The 15,711-nt window shown below is 35.7% G+C and overlaps 1 protein-coding gene across 1 annotated transcript; it reads left to right on the top strand.

Annotated features, from left to right (window-relative positions):
* Positions 1-11,264: 11,264 nt before the first annotated feature.
* On the top strand, positions 11,265-15,352 carry LOC103505283. Its single transcript, XM_008469612.2, has 2 exons — positions 11,265-11,340; positions 15,050-15,352. Exons 1-2 carry the CDS (start codon positions 11,281-11,283, stop codon positions 15,350-15,352), a joined length of 363 nt encoding a protein of 120 aa, XP_008467834.1. The 5' UTR covers positions 11,265-11,280.
* The last annotated feature ends 359 nt before the right edge of the window (positions 15,353-15,711 follow it).

Below are 15,711 nucleotides of genomic sequence, written 5' to 3'. Positions count from 1 at the left end.
CTTCATTGCATCAGGCAGATAGTCAAGTCGTTTGCCGAAAATACAGAGAGAGAATTAGGTACCTATACCTACTATAACTTATTTGATTATAATATCACAAATAAAAACATAGGTAGGTACACTTTAAAAACAAGCTGGGCCCGTCCCTCCGGGAAATTTTTAGCCCGTAGTTTATTCGATCGTGATTAAAGAAAATCAGTACCTATGTACCTACCCAATTTGTTTAATATTCAGTTTATTATTATTCTTAATTTGATTTTTCGATTTTACTTTCATGTACCACATGCTTACTTGTTAATCAACGAGCTATTTTTTGACGAGTGCGCACCCAAAGGTCATCGGACTTCCCAGTTGAAGTGGACTGTACTGCCGCGAGCGCCGCGGTTTTTCAAACCGTATCCGCGGTTTATTTGTCTCGACGTTTTTGTGCCTCCAGATGATTCTGTCCCCCTTCTAGGAATCTCATGATCTCCATGTCCTCTCTGATATTGTCTCTCCAGCGCAGTGTATCCTTCGAATGTACTGCCAAACTGCCATCTGTAGAACCATCCGTTCCTCTGTATTGGCACAATTTATGAACCACTGGTCAAATATAATCCATGGGAAATGACTCTCCGATCTTAATTATCTGAAGATCTCGCCATTGTGTTAGAATCATATGAAGCAAAGCACTCATTATTGGTTCATAATAACTGCTTTAATATGAAGCAAAGCACTCATTATTGGTTCATAATAACAGCGCTGCTTAACTCCGGATTTAACTGCACCTATTACGGGGATTCACTTTTGCATTTTAACTACAGTCATTATGGATGCACTCTTTAAATATCGACAGGAGGGCGTGGGTTCAATCCCAGCCGAGGTATGGAATTTTATCCTCAATATAATTTGAGAATTTGACCACAATAATAGTAGTACCACAATAATAGTAGTGACCACAATAATCGTAGTAGCCTACTGCTGGAGTAAAGGGACTTTTAAGTCCTATGCGAGCAGTATAAATAAGCACTATTATTATTTCTTTTGGATTAACCCTTAAAAGCATTACCTATCTGGACAATCGAGTGCTGCTGGCTTTTCCCGGCCCCACTCAGGCTGGGTGAGGTTAATAAGAAGAGGCGGGCAGCTTGACGCCAAATGGAGGGTGAAACCGGCATTAAAAATCTTGGCAGTTAATGCAGTTGTAGGTACAGTGACGTCCGACATTAAAACCTCATCAGACAAAATTGAGGAGCTGGGTGCAAAAAGGGCAATAAATGAAAATCATCAAACTGAGATATTTAACTTTAAAGTTTTCAATTTTTCATCAAAATCCTTGAAAAGTATGTTTACACTAGTCAATAAGGTTATAACTTAATTATAACTCATATAAAATAATATCATACCTTTTACGAAATGTGAAAAAGTACGCAGTTCTTTCTAGAACAGCCTGTAGCCCACTGAAAAAGTACTGACATAAAAAATGCCTATGATACCCAATACCATGTATATATCTAGCTACTTAAGTACATACTTATAAATAATTTATGCACCTATTACTTATGATAAGAAATAAAGAGTTATGAGATCCATAAATCATAGCTTTCATTTAACATCAATATATAAATTATAATAAATGATTACCTAGGTGTTAATAAAATTGTCAATAGGTTCTACCACTTTTATCTTTAATCAGTCTACACATATCAGACGCTTCCATAAGTCGAACCTGGATAAAGAGGACTCGGATAAAGAGTAAAACTGGATAAAGAGGAAAAAAAATCGTGGTCCCTTCATTTTTGACCCAAAAAAACCTGGTTAAACAGCAAAATCGAGCCTCTATAAAGAGCAACGATTTTTCCGGAAAAATCACGTGTTTGCAGTCACGAGCCTCTATAAAGAGCAATTTTGTTTTTCTGGACCTCTATAAAGAGCAATTTGTTTTTCTACCCCCTTCTTTGCCTGCTGTATGAGGCTCATTTCCCGGACCTCAATAAAGAGCAATTTGAAAATTTAGAACCTCTCTAAAGAGTAGATTATTTAAAGAGCAAACCTCTATAAAGAGCAAAATATTGCCGGTCTCTTGGATTGCTCTTTATCCAGGTTCGACTGTAATACAGATTTTTATGTGAATAAGTACATAACTACAGATTTATTTAGTTATGTTTGAATTATATCTGTGGCCAAATAAACATGACATTTTTGCATTTGAATTGAATATAAATAATAAATTATTAATCATAAAAATAAGAATAATCAACCTCATGAGGACATTTTAAAGCTCATAGAAATCCCTTGTGAAAAAGGTGATAGTTACACTACTGTTATTCTAGTTATGTATAGCCCATTATGATATAAATGAAAATCATCAAACTGAGATATTTAACTTTAAAGTTTTCAATTTTTCATCAAAAGCCTTGAAAAGTATGTTTACAAAAAAACGCTGTAACTCATCGAAAAAAAAGATATCACTGCAGTTCAAACGCTGGAAGATAGAGCGCACCACGTTCTATTCAAAAAACCGTGTTACGCAAAAAGGGCAAAAAATCCATATTTCCCTTTTTGCACCCAGCTCCTCAATTTAATCGAGTAATCAGCTAATTAGGTATTTCTTAGACATTGCTCTAAGTTAGTCTATGTATTCATACACAAAGGGCCCAATCTGAGACTTAGGTGTAGGGAATAGACAGCCTTAAAGGATTGGTTAGGCTTGTACGAATCCTATTAGTTTGTGCATTATCTTTAGTAAGTGTTTGTAGGTAGGTATTGCTTTCCTTATCCTATAATGAAGAAAGTAGGTAGCTATCTAGCTATTATATCAACTGTTGTCATTTCTGATACAACGTACTTATTATCATAAATTTCATAAGATTGTTTTCTATTCTATTCACTTCACATCTACGTACGTGTGATAAACAGTGTTGATAACTGGATAAAATTAGGATAAATCTGGTTCTCACAGTAAACTTAATAGCAGAATAGCTGCTTTACTTGCTTTGGCACGTTATAGCTACTGTATGTATTATGTTTATCTACATAATTATTATGTAGGTATGTACATTATAGGTACCAAGCGATTAAAATACTCACAAGTGGCTTGTTACTTGTTATTATAGCTGGTTAAATATTAATACAAGTGACGGGTAGATGATATTAATAAATTTATTGCTTCTTATTTTTTATGCCTAGGTAAACTACCTATTATACTTGGTTATTTTTCGATTTTCTCGTGCGAAGAAGAATAAGATGACCAACGGAAGAGGAAAAGGAGGATTACCATTTCACAACAAAATTGATCATTTCCTTACTTTGATACTACCGGAAAAATATCAAAGAAATATTGGAAAGAATTTTTCTATTAAGAAGCACATAAGTGCTCCGCCCAGCCAAGTTAGAAAAGTTTAACCGTTTAAATTGAAATAAAACTCCTTTAAACACCTTTTTTTTAATATTTAAACAAGGTTTTTTATTTACATATGTTTAAACAATACCTATGAAATATATAAGACCTTGTTTAGACTGCGGGAGTAAAGGGACTTTTCAGTCTCATTCTGGCAGGATAAACAAGGTATATTAAAAAAAAAAAATTGTTACATAACTTGTGTAATGTACTATGCCACAAGGGTCTTCAAGAGTGTGGCCCTAAGTCCACCCTAACTCCGACATACCATTTTGAGTATCCTTATGTAACATATTCTGTCTCAAAAAATTCATAAAGGAAGAAAAAAATCGTGATATCTGAATAAATCAGACTTATTATTAGGTATCGATCTCAGAAATTATACTAGTATCGATCAATTGACCATATTTGGACATTACTGTTGGCTCAATGAATGTATGGAGGAGATGCGACTATTTAATATTGAACACATAAGTCTTACACGTACTTGAGAGTTGGAGTATATTCCCCCAACAGATGGACGAGAAAGGGACATAATGCCTCGTTGAATGGGAGCTGCTGGGTCAACACGAGAACACAAGAAAGTTATCCGTTGAAATATGTATATTTTGTGACCGAAATAGGCGTGCAAACTTTTGTCGATACATTGGACTAACAATAAAATTAATTGCTCAAAAGGACTTTTCAGTCCTATGCATGTAATATGAACAATGTAAAGGTATTCTATCATATCTATGTACATATTTTTTATATTTATACTCTAATTGCGGGCCTAAATTTGTACAAATATTTTTAGTTGCAGACTGTTCAGTCCTATGCTGCCGATATAAGACGGTATAGGGCACTATAGGGTATAGGTATTATATCCTGTATCTATTTACATAATATAATTATGCTGATCTGATTCGCATATTTGACTGACAAGCAGACAACCTATCATCTCGAGGATACAAGATCTTGTTTGCAAATAAATTAAAACTTCGCCACAGTCTGTGTAATCTTATTTCCTTAACGCCCCCACACTGGTGTTTAGTTTTTGACCTTCACAATTCATCATGTGATTTCGAGCGCCTGAGACCACCCAGTAAAATTGGTCAAATTGTTGTGAAAGGCTTTGAGGTCCGGCTCTACAGACGTATTTTATACAGTAAAAGACTATGTAGGTACTACCTAGTTGCCAATAGCCTTTTTACTTTCCTTATCCTATAGGAAGGCAAGTAATGTAATCGGGTCAATTTTTTTTAATGCTGGGACCAACTCGGGATTGAGATGAAACGAGGATTTCCCTATGATTAATACCCAGGTCAAACCTCGGATTGAACTCAATCCTGAGACAATCCAATCTCGATCTAAGAGGTTTGACAGAGGGAACTGTAACTGCTGAGGTCTTATCATCCCGAAATCCAAGAGAGAAGACAGGATAGAAGAAAACCAGCCGTTCCGAGAACGAATCTGATCCCTTCAGGATAACATCCGCCCTGGGCGGAATAGAATCCGCGACCTAGCGCTTACAAGGTAGACGCGCTAGCGCGCTACCCTTCAAGCGAACTAGGCTGGTGTGAATAGCCTTTATTAATAGGTATTTTATTAGTGCTAGTTTATATCCTTTATTGGTAGATTGGTACTAACTTTATCACTTATTGGTGTTAACCTGGTAACTTTATTACTTATCGATTAGCTGATTGGTATATTGGTCATTGTTATTTTATCGAGAGCAGGTGAAAACTTTGGCTGTCAATGTTATTTGTAGGCATGTCTTTATAGGTACCTATAGGTTGTCATTATTGGTAACTATAGGTTTTCATTATACGGATAGTAAGATTCCAGTGGAGGTTCAGTTTTCAATAATTCGGAAATTTTGACACAATCTTTTCCTATTTACATAGACTTTTTTTTAAACAGTAATTTTTATAGGTATCTTCAGCTCTAAATTTCTAAATAGACTGTGGCTAGTAGCATTACGAAATATTTTTGCAGAGATAAGAAAAAAAGGTATGTAGGTGAATATTTTTTCATACCACCAACTTACAGGTTCTTAGTCTACCGTGCTCATCACTAAACCAGCGAGGTTGGTTCTCTGAAGAAAAATTTACATAGTGAGAACTAGGAACCTGAATAAGAATGGAAGCATAAATTTGACAAATGAGGAATGCCATAGGCATTAACCCCACCCTTGATCAAACTTTATTTTGTACCTATACATTATGTTACCATTTCTAAATATGTAGGTATTTATTCTGTAAATATAAAGTTTGATCTAATCGTTTAAGGAAAATTAACTCTATCTATTGTATCTAATGAAACCCAATCAATTTCTTCTGAAACAAACCAATACCGTTTCTTGTGTGGGCATGTGGGCAATCGATAAAATAATGTCTCGTTTATTATTTATTATTATTTTATTTTATGAAAGGAGTTTTTTTTTTTTTTTTTCTTTTGATAAAGTCTTATCAACTGTAACTGCTAAGGTCTTATCCTTCCAAAATCTAAGAGAAAAGGAAGACAGGATAGGAGAAAACCAGCCGTTCCGAGAACGAACCTTATCTGTTTAGGATAAAATCCGCACCGGGCGGGAATCGAACCCGCCACCTAGCGCTTACAAAGCTGAAAGCAGACGCGCTACTCTCCAAGTTAACTAGGCTGGACTCGATACTCTGTACAATCGATCGATACTTTGTTCTATCGATCGATAAATCGATAAATTCTCAATAAGTTTTTGGGCTCTCCTGAAAAATTGTGCTTGAGTGACACGTGAGGTTTTGAAAAGTACCTCCTCAATTCTCGTTAGTTGTTCAATAAATAATCCACGGTCTTCCGAGTGACTGTGGGACAGATGTGGGTCTGTGGGCGTTATTCCGAGACATCTGATCGAACGATCTGGCTAGAAGTGGGTCTTGTTAGGTCCTCATGATGGGAATGATGAATAAGCTCGACCAGGACTGGTTTTAGGGAGTATTATTAGGGAAACGGGCCGAAGAGAAAATTCCCAAGTCCAAGCCTGCAATTTTTTGGGATCACCTTTTGGGTGTATGTCTTCTTACTACATTGAAAGAAAGCCTAGGTAGCTTGGAGGGTAGGGGGTCTGGCTTTTAAGCGCTAGTCCGCGGGTTCGAGTCCCGCCCGGGGCGGATTTTATCCTAAACAGAGGAGGTTCGTTCTCAGAACGGCTGGCTTTCTCCTATCCTGTCTTCCTTCTCTCTTCTCTTTCGGGACGATAAGACCTCCGTTGTTACAGTTCGCTCTAACAAACCTCTTTAAAAAAAGTGGTCAATTTGAAATTTAACTTTCAAACAAGTGGCCCTGTCCGAGAGAGAGAAAGAGAGAGAGATAGAGAGAGAAACAATAGCGTTTACTCGTCATCTTCTTCTCAGCAAAAACTGAAATTTTTGGGTGGGCTGACCATCATCAATCTTCTCTCTCTCTCTCTCTCGCTCTCTCTCTCCCTCTCTCCCTCTCTCATATCCGGCCTTCACACTCTCTATTGTTTATTTAAATCTGATTACAAAGCGACTCTTTTCCTCTGATTAAGATCTGAGAGTAATCTTAAAATTTACCTACCTATGTATGTTGTTCATACATTATATTTTTACAGTCAAACCTGGATAACTGAGAACTCATTGGTATTGGTATAAGTAGGGACATCGGCTATGATAAACGCCTTGTGTCACTGCGACCTGGTTAGATCTTTTGTGACTTCTGGATTGGTCAGGCAGGATAGGCACTTTTTCCTATAGAGGTTTTTGGTAGGTATGGGGAGGAAGAAGAAGAAAAAGAAGGAGGAGGAGGAATAAGAAGAAGGAGAAGAAAAATGAATGGAGAAACCACTGATGAAAATTTGTAATGAAACAATAAGGACCTCCAACATTTCTCAGTTATCCACTTTTGACTGTCCTGGGGATATTTTGATGATAATTTTCTAATCTCAATCAAAACCATCACAATCTTATCCTACATAGAAAACAAAGCATATGCATACATAATCTATTTTAGCCAGTTTTTAGCGTGAGCTCTAAGCAAATATTCATGTTTCTATACCTATGTATTTACATAGCTCTAAACAAATAGGTACATATTTACATTTATGTATTTAGTAGATTTAGTATTTAGATTGGCATCCATTTATGTATTTAGATTTAGACCGGTATCCCACACTTGAGGATTAGCTGGGAGAATTATTATCTTGTCCCACGAGATAATCTATCTAAGTTCCGTGTGATGAAGTATGCCAAGTTGGTTTTGGTACTTTGTAAAGTAAAATACCTATTTTTACTTAGACTTTAGTTGACAATGTTTAATTTATCATGTAATGAGGTATTAGGTAGATGCCGAAAATTAGTGGAAATGTCAGATTCACTTCTTTTTCTTTCAAATTAGTGGAGATGCAAAATTCACTGTCTTATCCTACATAGAAAACAAAGCATATGCATACATAATCTATTTTAGCCAGTTTTTAGCGTGAGCTCTAAGCAAATATTCATGTTTTTATACCTATGTATTTACATAGCTCTAAACAAATAGGTACATATTTACATTATTTATGTATTTAGTAGATTTAGTATTTAGATAAGCATCCATTTATGTATTTAGATTTAGACCGGTATCCCACACTTGAGGATTAGCTGGGAGAATTATTATCTTGTCCCACGAGATAATCTATCTAAGTTCCGTGTGATGAAGTATGCCAAGTTGGTTTTGGTACTTTGTAAAGTAAAATATTTTTACTTAGACTTTAGTTGACAATGTTTAATTTACCATGTAATGAGGTATTAGGTAGATGCCGAAAATTAGTGGAAATGTGTCAGATTCACTTCTTTTTCTTTCAAATTAGTGGAGATGCAAAATTCACTAGCTTTTTAAAATTTGTGGAGATGTCAAAGTCACTCCTTTATCTTTAAAATCAGTGGAGATGTTAAATTCACTTCTTTAACTTTAAAATTAGTGGAGATGACACCTTCACTTCTGTTCAAAATTAGATTTATTTTTCCATCTAGGTATTTTGTATTTAACGGGTTTTCTTTTCCTCCATTTTGTATTTAATTTCTAACGGTTTTCTTGTCCTCCATTTTGTATTTTATTTCTAACAGTTTTCCTTTCCGTGTCAAAGTCACTCCTTTATCTTTAAAATCAGTGGAGATGTTAAATTCACTTCTTTAACTTTAAAATTAGTGGAGATGACACCTTCACATCTGTTCAAAATTAGATTTATTTTTCCATCTAGGTATTCTGTATTTAACGGGTTTTCCTTTCCTCCATTTTGTATTTAATTTCTAACGGTTTTCTTGTCCTCCATTTTGTATTTTATTTCTAACGGTTTTCTTGTCCTCCATTTTGTTTCTTATTTCTAACGGTTTTTTCTTGTCCTCCATTTTGTTTTCAGACGAGAAGTAGAAGATGGCGGATATCGTCTCGGACATTTCCATCATTCAAGATGAAGACCAACTGCGTCGCATGGTAAGAGAGACGAGAGAGAGAAAGAGAGAGAGAGAGAGAGAGAGAGAGAGAGAGAGAGGAAGAGGAAGAGGAAGAGAGAGAGAGAGAGAGAGAGGGGGGGGGAGAAAGATAATAGGAGGAAGAGGAGGAGAATGAAAAGGAAGAGGAGAAAATGAGGAAACGAAAGAGAGTGTAAGGGGTGGGAAGAAGGAGAGGAAAAGAGAATGCTGATAAAAAGGGAAGAGACTAGGACGGAGAGAGAGAGAGACCAAAAAATATTATCAGGACCGTAGAAGATGGCGGATATCGTCTCGGACATTTCCATCATTCAAGATGAAGACCAACTGCGTCGCATGGTAAGAGAGACGAGAGAGAGAGAGAGAGAGGGGGAGAAAGATAATAGGAGGAAGAGGAGGAGAATGAAAAGGAAGAGGAGAAAATGAGGAAACGAAAGAGAGTGCAAGGGGTGGGAAGAAGGAGAGGGAAAGAGAATGCTGATAAAAAGGGAAGAGACTAGGAGGGAGAGAGAGAGAGAAAGAGAGAGACCAAAAAATATTATTATGACTTAATTTTCATCTACCTTCCTACCTAAAAAGTATAGCCTATATGAATGTCTAGCCAAAAATAGCCTACAACAGGGTTGGTACAAGTAGGAATTTGTGTGGGCGCCGATTTACTTTTTAGATATGCAATGTGCAATAGTTGCAAACGGGAAATTTTACAGGTTGACAAATTTAATGTTTATGCTTTTCACATTAATATTGACTGTTTGTGTGCAATGAATTCCTCGTTGTTAGGGACCAATAAAATTCTTCCTTTACCGTTTCTACAACATAGGTAACAATAAATCGAGGGATACCTACTCGCACGTATAAGTTCCCTTAACTGCTTTCTTTAAGTTGCCCGAATAAACTGCACAGTTTGCATTATAATTTCTTCTTTTCAATGTTTTAGAGAATTTGTGTGGGCGCCGATTTACTTTTTAGATATGCAATGTGCAATAGTTGCAAACGGGAAATTTTACAGGTTGACAAATTTAATGCTTAATGTTTATGCTTTTCACCTTAATATTGACTGTTTATGTGCAATGAATTCCTCATTATTAGGGACCAGTAAAATTCTTCCTTTACCGTTTCTACAACATAGGTAGGTAACAATAAATCGAGGGATACCTACTCGCACGTATAAGTCCCCTTGTTTATTTAAATCTGATTACAAAGCGACTCTTTTCCTCTGATTAAGATCTGAGAGTAATCTTAAAATTTACCTACCTATGTATGTTGTACATACCTACATTATATTTTTACAGTCGAACCTGGATAACTGAGAACTCATTGGTATTGGTATAAGTAGGGACATCGGCTATAATAAACGCCTTGTGTCACTGCGACCTGGTTAGATCTTTTGTGACTTCTGGATTGGTCAGACAGGATAGGCACTTTTTTTCCAATTATGGAGGAAAATTTTCTCATTTACCTATAGAGGTTTTTGGTAGGTATGGGGAGGAAGAAGAAGAAGGAGGAGGAGGAGGAGGAGGAGGAGGAGAAGAAGAATAAGAAGAAGGAGAAGAAAAATGAATGGAGAAACCACTGATGAAAATTTGTAATGAAACAATAAGGACCTCCAACATTTCTCAGTTATCCACTTTTGACTGTCCTGGGGATATTTTGATGATAATTTTCTAATCTCAATCAAAACCATCACAATCTTATCCTACATAGAAAACAAAGCATATGCATACATAATCTATTTTAGCCAGTTTTTAGCGTGAGCTCTAAGCAAATATTCATGTTTCTATACCTATGTATTTACATAGCTCTAAACAAATAGGTACATATTTACATTTATGTATTTAGTAGATTTAGTAGTTAGATTGGCATCCATTTATGTATTTAGATTTAGACCGGTATCCCACACTTGAGGATTAGCTGGGAGAATTATTATCTTGTCCCACGAGATAATCTATCTAAGTTCCGTGTGATGAAGTATGCCAAGTTGGTTTTGGTACTTTGTAAAGTAAAATATTTTTACTTAGACTTTAGTTGACAATGTTTAATTTATCATGTAATGAGGTATTAGGTAGATGCCGAAAATTAGTGGAAATGTCAGATTCACTTCTTTTTCTTTCAAATTAGTGGAGATGCAAAATTCACTGGCTTTTTAAAATTTGTGGAGATGTCAAAGTCACTCCTTTATCTTTAAAATCAGTGGAGATGTTAAATTCACTTCTTTAACTTTAAAATTAGTGGAGATGACACCTTCACATCTGTTCAAAATTAGATTTATTTTTCCATCTAGGTATTCTGTATTTAACGGGTTTTCCTTTCCTCCATTTTGTATTTAATTTCTAACGGTTTTCTTGTCCTCCATTTTGTATTTTATTTCTAACGGTTTTCCTTTCCGCCATTTTGTTTCTTATTTCTAACGGTTTTTTCTTGTCCTCCATTTTGTTTTCAGACGAGAAGTAGAAGATGGCGGATATCGTCTCGGACATTTCCATCATTCAAGATGAAGACCAACTGCGTCGCATGGTAAGAGAGACGAGAGAGAGAGAGAGAGAGGGGGAGAAAGATAATAGGAGGAAGAGGAGGAGAATGAAAAGGAAGAGGAGAAAATGAGGAAACGAAAGAGAGTGTAAGGGGTGGGAAGAAGGAGAGGAAAAGAGAATGCTGATAAAAAGGGAAGAGACTAGGACGGAGAGAGAGAGAGACCAAAAAATATTATCAGGACCTAATTTCCATCTACCTTCCTACCTAAAAAGTATAGCCTATGACTATGAATGTCTAGCCAAAAATAGCCTACAACAGGGTTGGTACAAGTAAGAATTTGTGTGGGCGCCGATTTACTTTTTAGATATGCAATGTGCAATAGTTGCAAAAGGGAAATTTTACAGGTTGACATTTTTAGAGAGAGAGAGAGAGAGAGAGAGAGAGAACAAAAAATATTATCAGGACTTAATTTCCATCTACCTTCCTACCTAAAAAGTATAGCCTATGACTATGAATGTCTAGCCAAAAATAGCCTACAACAGGGTTGGTACAAGTAAGAATTTGTGTGGGCGCCGATTTACTTTTTAGATATGCAATGTGCAATAGTTGCAAAAGGGAAATTTTACAGGTTGACATTTTTAATGCTTAATGTTTATGCTTTTCACCTTAATATTGACTGTTTATGTGCAATGAATTCCTCATTATTAGGGACCAGTAAAATAATTCTTCCTTTACCGTTTCTACAACATAGCAATAAATCGAGGAATACCTGCTCGCACGTATACCTAAGTCCCCTCAACTGCTTTCTGTTTTTGGGTTGCCCGAATAAACTGCACAGTTTGCATTATAATTTCTTCTTTTCAATGTTTTACATTTTGTTTCAATATATCCAATGTTATTCTCTCTGAGAATAGCTAGTTCACTGTTCAGGATGTCTATCTAGTTATGTATTTACAGATTCTACAGTGTTAAGTAGATTTATCTTGCGCCTTCAATTTTTGCGTCATTGAGCCTTAACGTAATTAGCCAACAAATTAATCGGTTAACCTGTTAGCCATATTTGGTTGACTGGGTTGGTTAGTTCGCAAGATGTTGACAATTGCCAGCGGCGATACATGAATGCACCAGTTCCTGAAGGATAACTAAAGTAAATCGTTTGTAGCCAGCGGGGTTAGGATGATAAATGCATTAGATCTCGACGGACCACTGAAGTATCGTTTTGCGTGGTTGCTATTTGGATGGGTGACGGGATATATCCAATAAAGAAAATTATATATATGTACCTACCTATCTACCTATGTACGTACGTTTATCTACAGAAAATGCTCACATTAATTTATCATTAAATAAAGTATAAATCTAATCAATTTGAAAACATAGAATTTATATTGAAAACCTCAGAGCACACTACTTGGATAGGAGTAGACAGGTTTACTTGAATGTTTTACATTTTGTTTCAATATATCCAATGTTATTCTCTCGGAGAATAGCTAGTTCACTGTTCAGGATGTCTATCTAGTTATGTATTTACAGATTCTACAGTGTTAAGTAGATCTTCTACAGTCTCTGTGAGAATGTGAATCTTGTCCATAGAATCCCCCGAGTGCAATTTGTCCGCTTGGAAATTTATGCATCCTCCTCCACTTCCTCTTTGGATATGGACACAGTTATCATCAACAGTTACTTCGATACCACCTCTGCAACTTCCTTCTTGCAGAAATTGTAGACACCAGTTTCTAAAACTGCATTTTTTTCTTTCTTTTTTCTAATATTGGTAATTATCTGTGGCAGTTCTTTTTCCATGTCTCCTACATAATGAGTTTTTGTCTACATTTTTTCCACGTCTTTCTTATTTCCTACATCAACATTGTGTGGTTTGTTGTCCACAATAATCTTTCCTGCATTAACTGCATCTCTTAATCTTGTTAATTATTTGATAAATTATCTGGCAATGCTTTTTTCATGTTTCCTACATAAGCTTTAGTTTGTCGTCTACATTCTTTCCACGTCTTTCTTATTTCCTACATCAACATTGTGTGGTTTGTTGTCAACAATGATCTTTCCTGCTTTAACTGCATCTCTTAATATTGTTAATTACTTGATAAATTATCTGGCAATGTTTTTTTCATGTTTCCTACGTAAACTTTAGTTTGTTGTCTACATTCTACATTCTTTCTTCCTCTTTGGATATGGACACAGTTATCATCAACAGTTACTTCGATACCACCTCTGCAACTTCCTTCTTGCAGAAATTGTAGACACCAATTTCTAAAACTGCATTTTTCTTTCATTTTTCTAATATTGGTAATTATCTGTGGCAGTTTTTTTTTTTCCATGTCTCCTACATAAACTTTACTTTGTTTACAACATTCTTTCTTGGCAGTACTTTTTTTTTCAATGATTCCTACATTATCATTAGTTTTTGTCTACATTCTTTCTACTTCTTTCTTGTTTCCTAAATTAACTTTGTGTGGTTTGTTGTCAATAATCTTTCCTGTATTAACTGCATCTCTTAATCTTGTTAATTATTTGATAAATTATCTGGCAATGCTTTTTTCATGTTTCCTACATACTCAATAATCTTTCCTGCATTAACTGCATCTCTTAATCTTGTTAATTATTTGATAAATTATCTGGCAATGCTTTTTTCATGTTTCCTACGTAAACTTTAGTTTGTCGTCTACATTCTGCATTCTTTTTACATACGCTTTAGTTTGTCGTCTACATTCTTTCCACGTCTTTCTTATTTCCTACATCAACATTGTGTGGTTTGTTGTCAACAATGATTTTTCCTGCTTTAACTGCATCTCTTAATATTGTTAATTACTTGATAAATTATCTGGCAACGTTTTTTTCATGTTTCCTACGTAAACTTTAGTTTGTCGTCTACATTCTTTTTACTTCTTTTTTGTTTCCTATTATTTCTTTCAACTTGTTTCTTTTTTTCCTATATTAGTTTGTTGTTTACATTTTTTCCTACATTGTCTTGGATTATTGAACATTCTCATTCCGCATTGGTCGATACAAAGTAGATAATCTCCGCAAATTCTATGGTCAGCTTAGCTAACTCCCTCGCACCATTTTCTGACCAGATTCCAATAAATATTTCGCGTCGTAATTCTTTTTTTCCCTATATTAGTTTGTTGTTTACATTTTTTCCTACATTGTCTTGGATTATTGAACATTCTCATTCCGCATTGATCGATACAAAGTAGATAATCTCCGCAAATTCTATGGTCAGCTTAGCTAACTCCCTCGCACCATTTTCTGAGCAGATTCCAATAAATATTTCGCGTCGTAAAGTGAGCTGGATAATTTTACACCAACCTCTTTTGGATATTTCAACCTATTCTTGTTATTGTCGTCCATGACAGCATGATTGAAATCAATTTGTTTGTTTCCTGTTCAAGTTAGTCATCAGTTTTTACAGAGCTGTTGTTGACGTTTATGCGCCTTGTGGAACGTTGGTAGGTAGATCTCATAAATTGTTTGCTAGGTTGACATTTGTTTAATTTTTCTAGAACTTTAATGTTATACCTACATAGTCGGTTATTGCCCCAAAGTTTGAAGGACTTTGTCCATTGTAGGATGTACTTTCTAGTTTCTATATTGTTAGGTTTTTGTACAAATAAAACATATTCCATCCTAATCTACACAAGTTTTTCTACATATTATACTCGTACAATCCATTTTGATTTGTGCTTTGTTGTTCCAGTGCTATGTTATGTAATCCATTTTGATTTTGTTTCAGTGGTCAAACACGGAGGATTTCGCCAAGAAGAAAGAAATCCGCGTCCGTCTGTACAAGTTGAGAGAGTCCCGGCTGAAGAATTACTACACCAACGATGACACCAGCAACGTCAGCAGTATCAACACATCTTCCTCCAACATCATCCAGGAAACCAACAGAAAGCACACGGCCACCAAGACCCACACCGACTCTATCCAGGATCAGGGATACATGAGCTTGAAGTCAAAAGAGATCCGAAAACCAACAGAAAGCACACGGCCACCAAGACCCACACCGACTCAATCCAGGATCAGGGATACATGAGCTTGAAGTCAAAAGAGATCCGTAAACAAGAAGACATTACAACTATAAACTTACACAACACAACTATTGATTCTTGTGATGAATACATTGAGATTAAGGAAGAATTCGACACTAAGAAGAAGAGTCCAAAAGATATCTACCTAGAAAGAGCACAGAAGAGTACGTCAAAAACCAATGTCGTTGAATCACGTAAGAAATCAACTGGCAATGTTGTCGAAGAGAAGAAACTCGAAGAAAAACCAGTCAAGCGTGTACCTTCAACCACTTTCAACAATACGAAATCCAAGAAGAACTTCTTCGAAGAGAAGATTAGTATTGAAACAGAAAAGTCTCAAGCAACATTGAAGAAAAACAAATCG

This window comes from Diaphorina citri, unplaced genomic scaffold, assembly GCF_000475195.1.
Source record: "Diaphorina citri unplaced genomic scaffold, Diaci psyllid genome assembly version 1.1 scaffold161, whole genome shotgun sequence".
Taxonomy (NCBI): Eukaryota; Metazoa; Arthropoda; class Insecta; order Hemiptera; family Psyllidae; genus Diaphorina; species Diaphorina citri.
The sequence above is the reverse complement of the archived record's forward strand: the minus strand, read 5'-3'. Positions and strand labels throughout refer to the sequence as shown.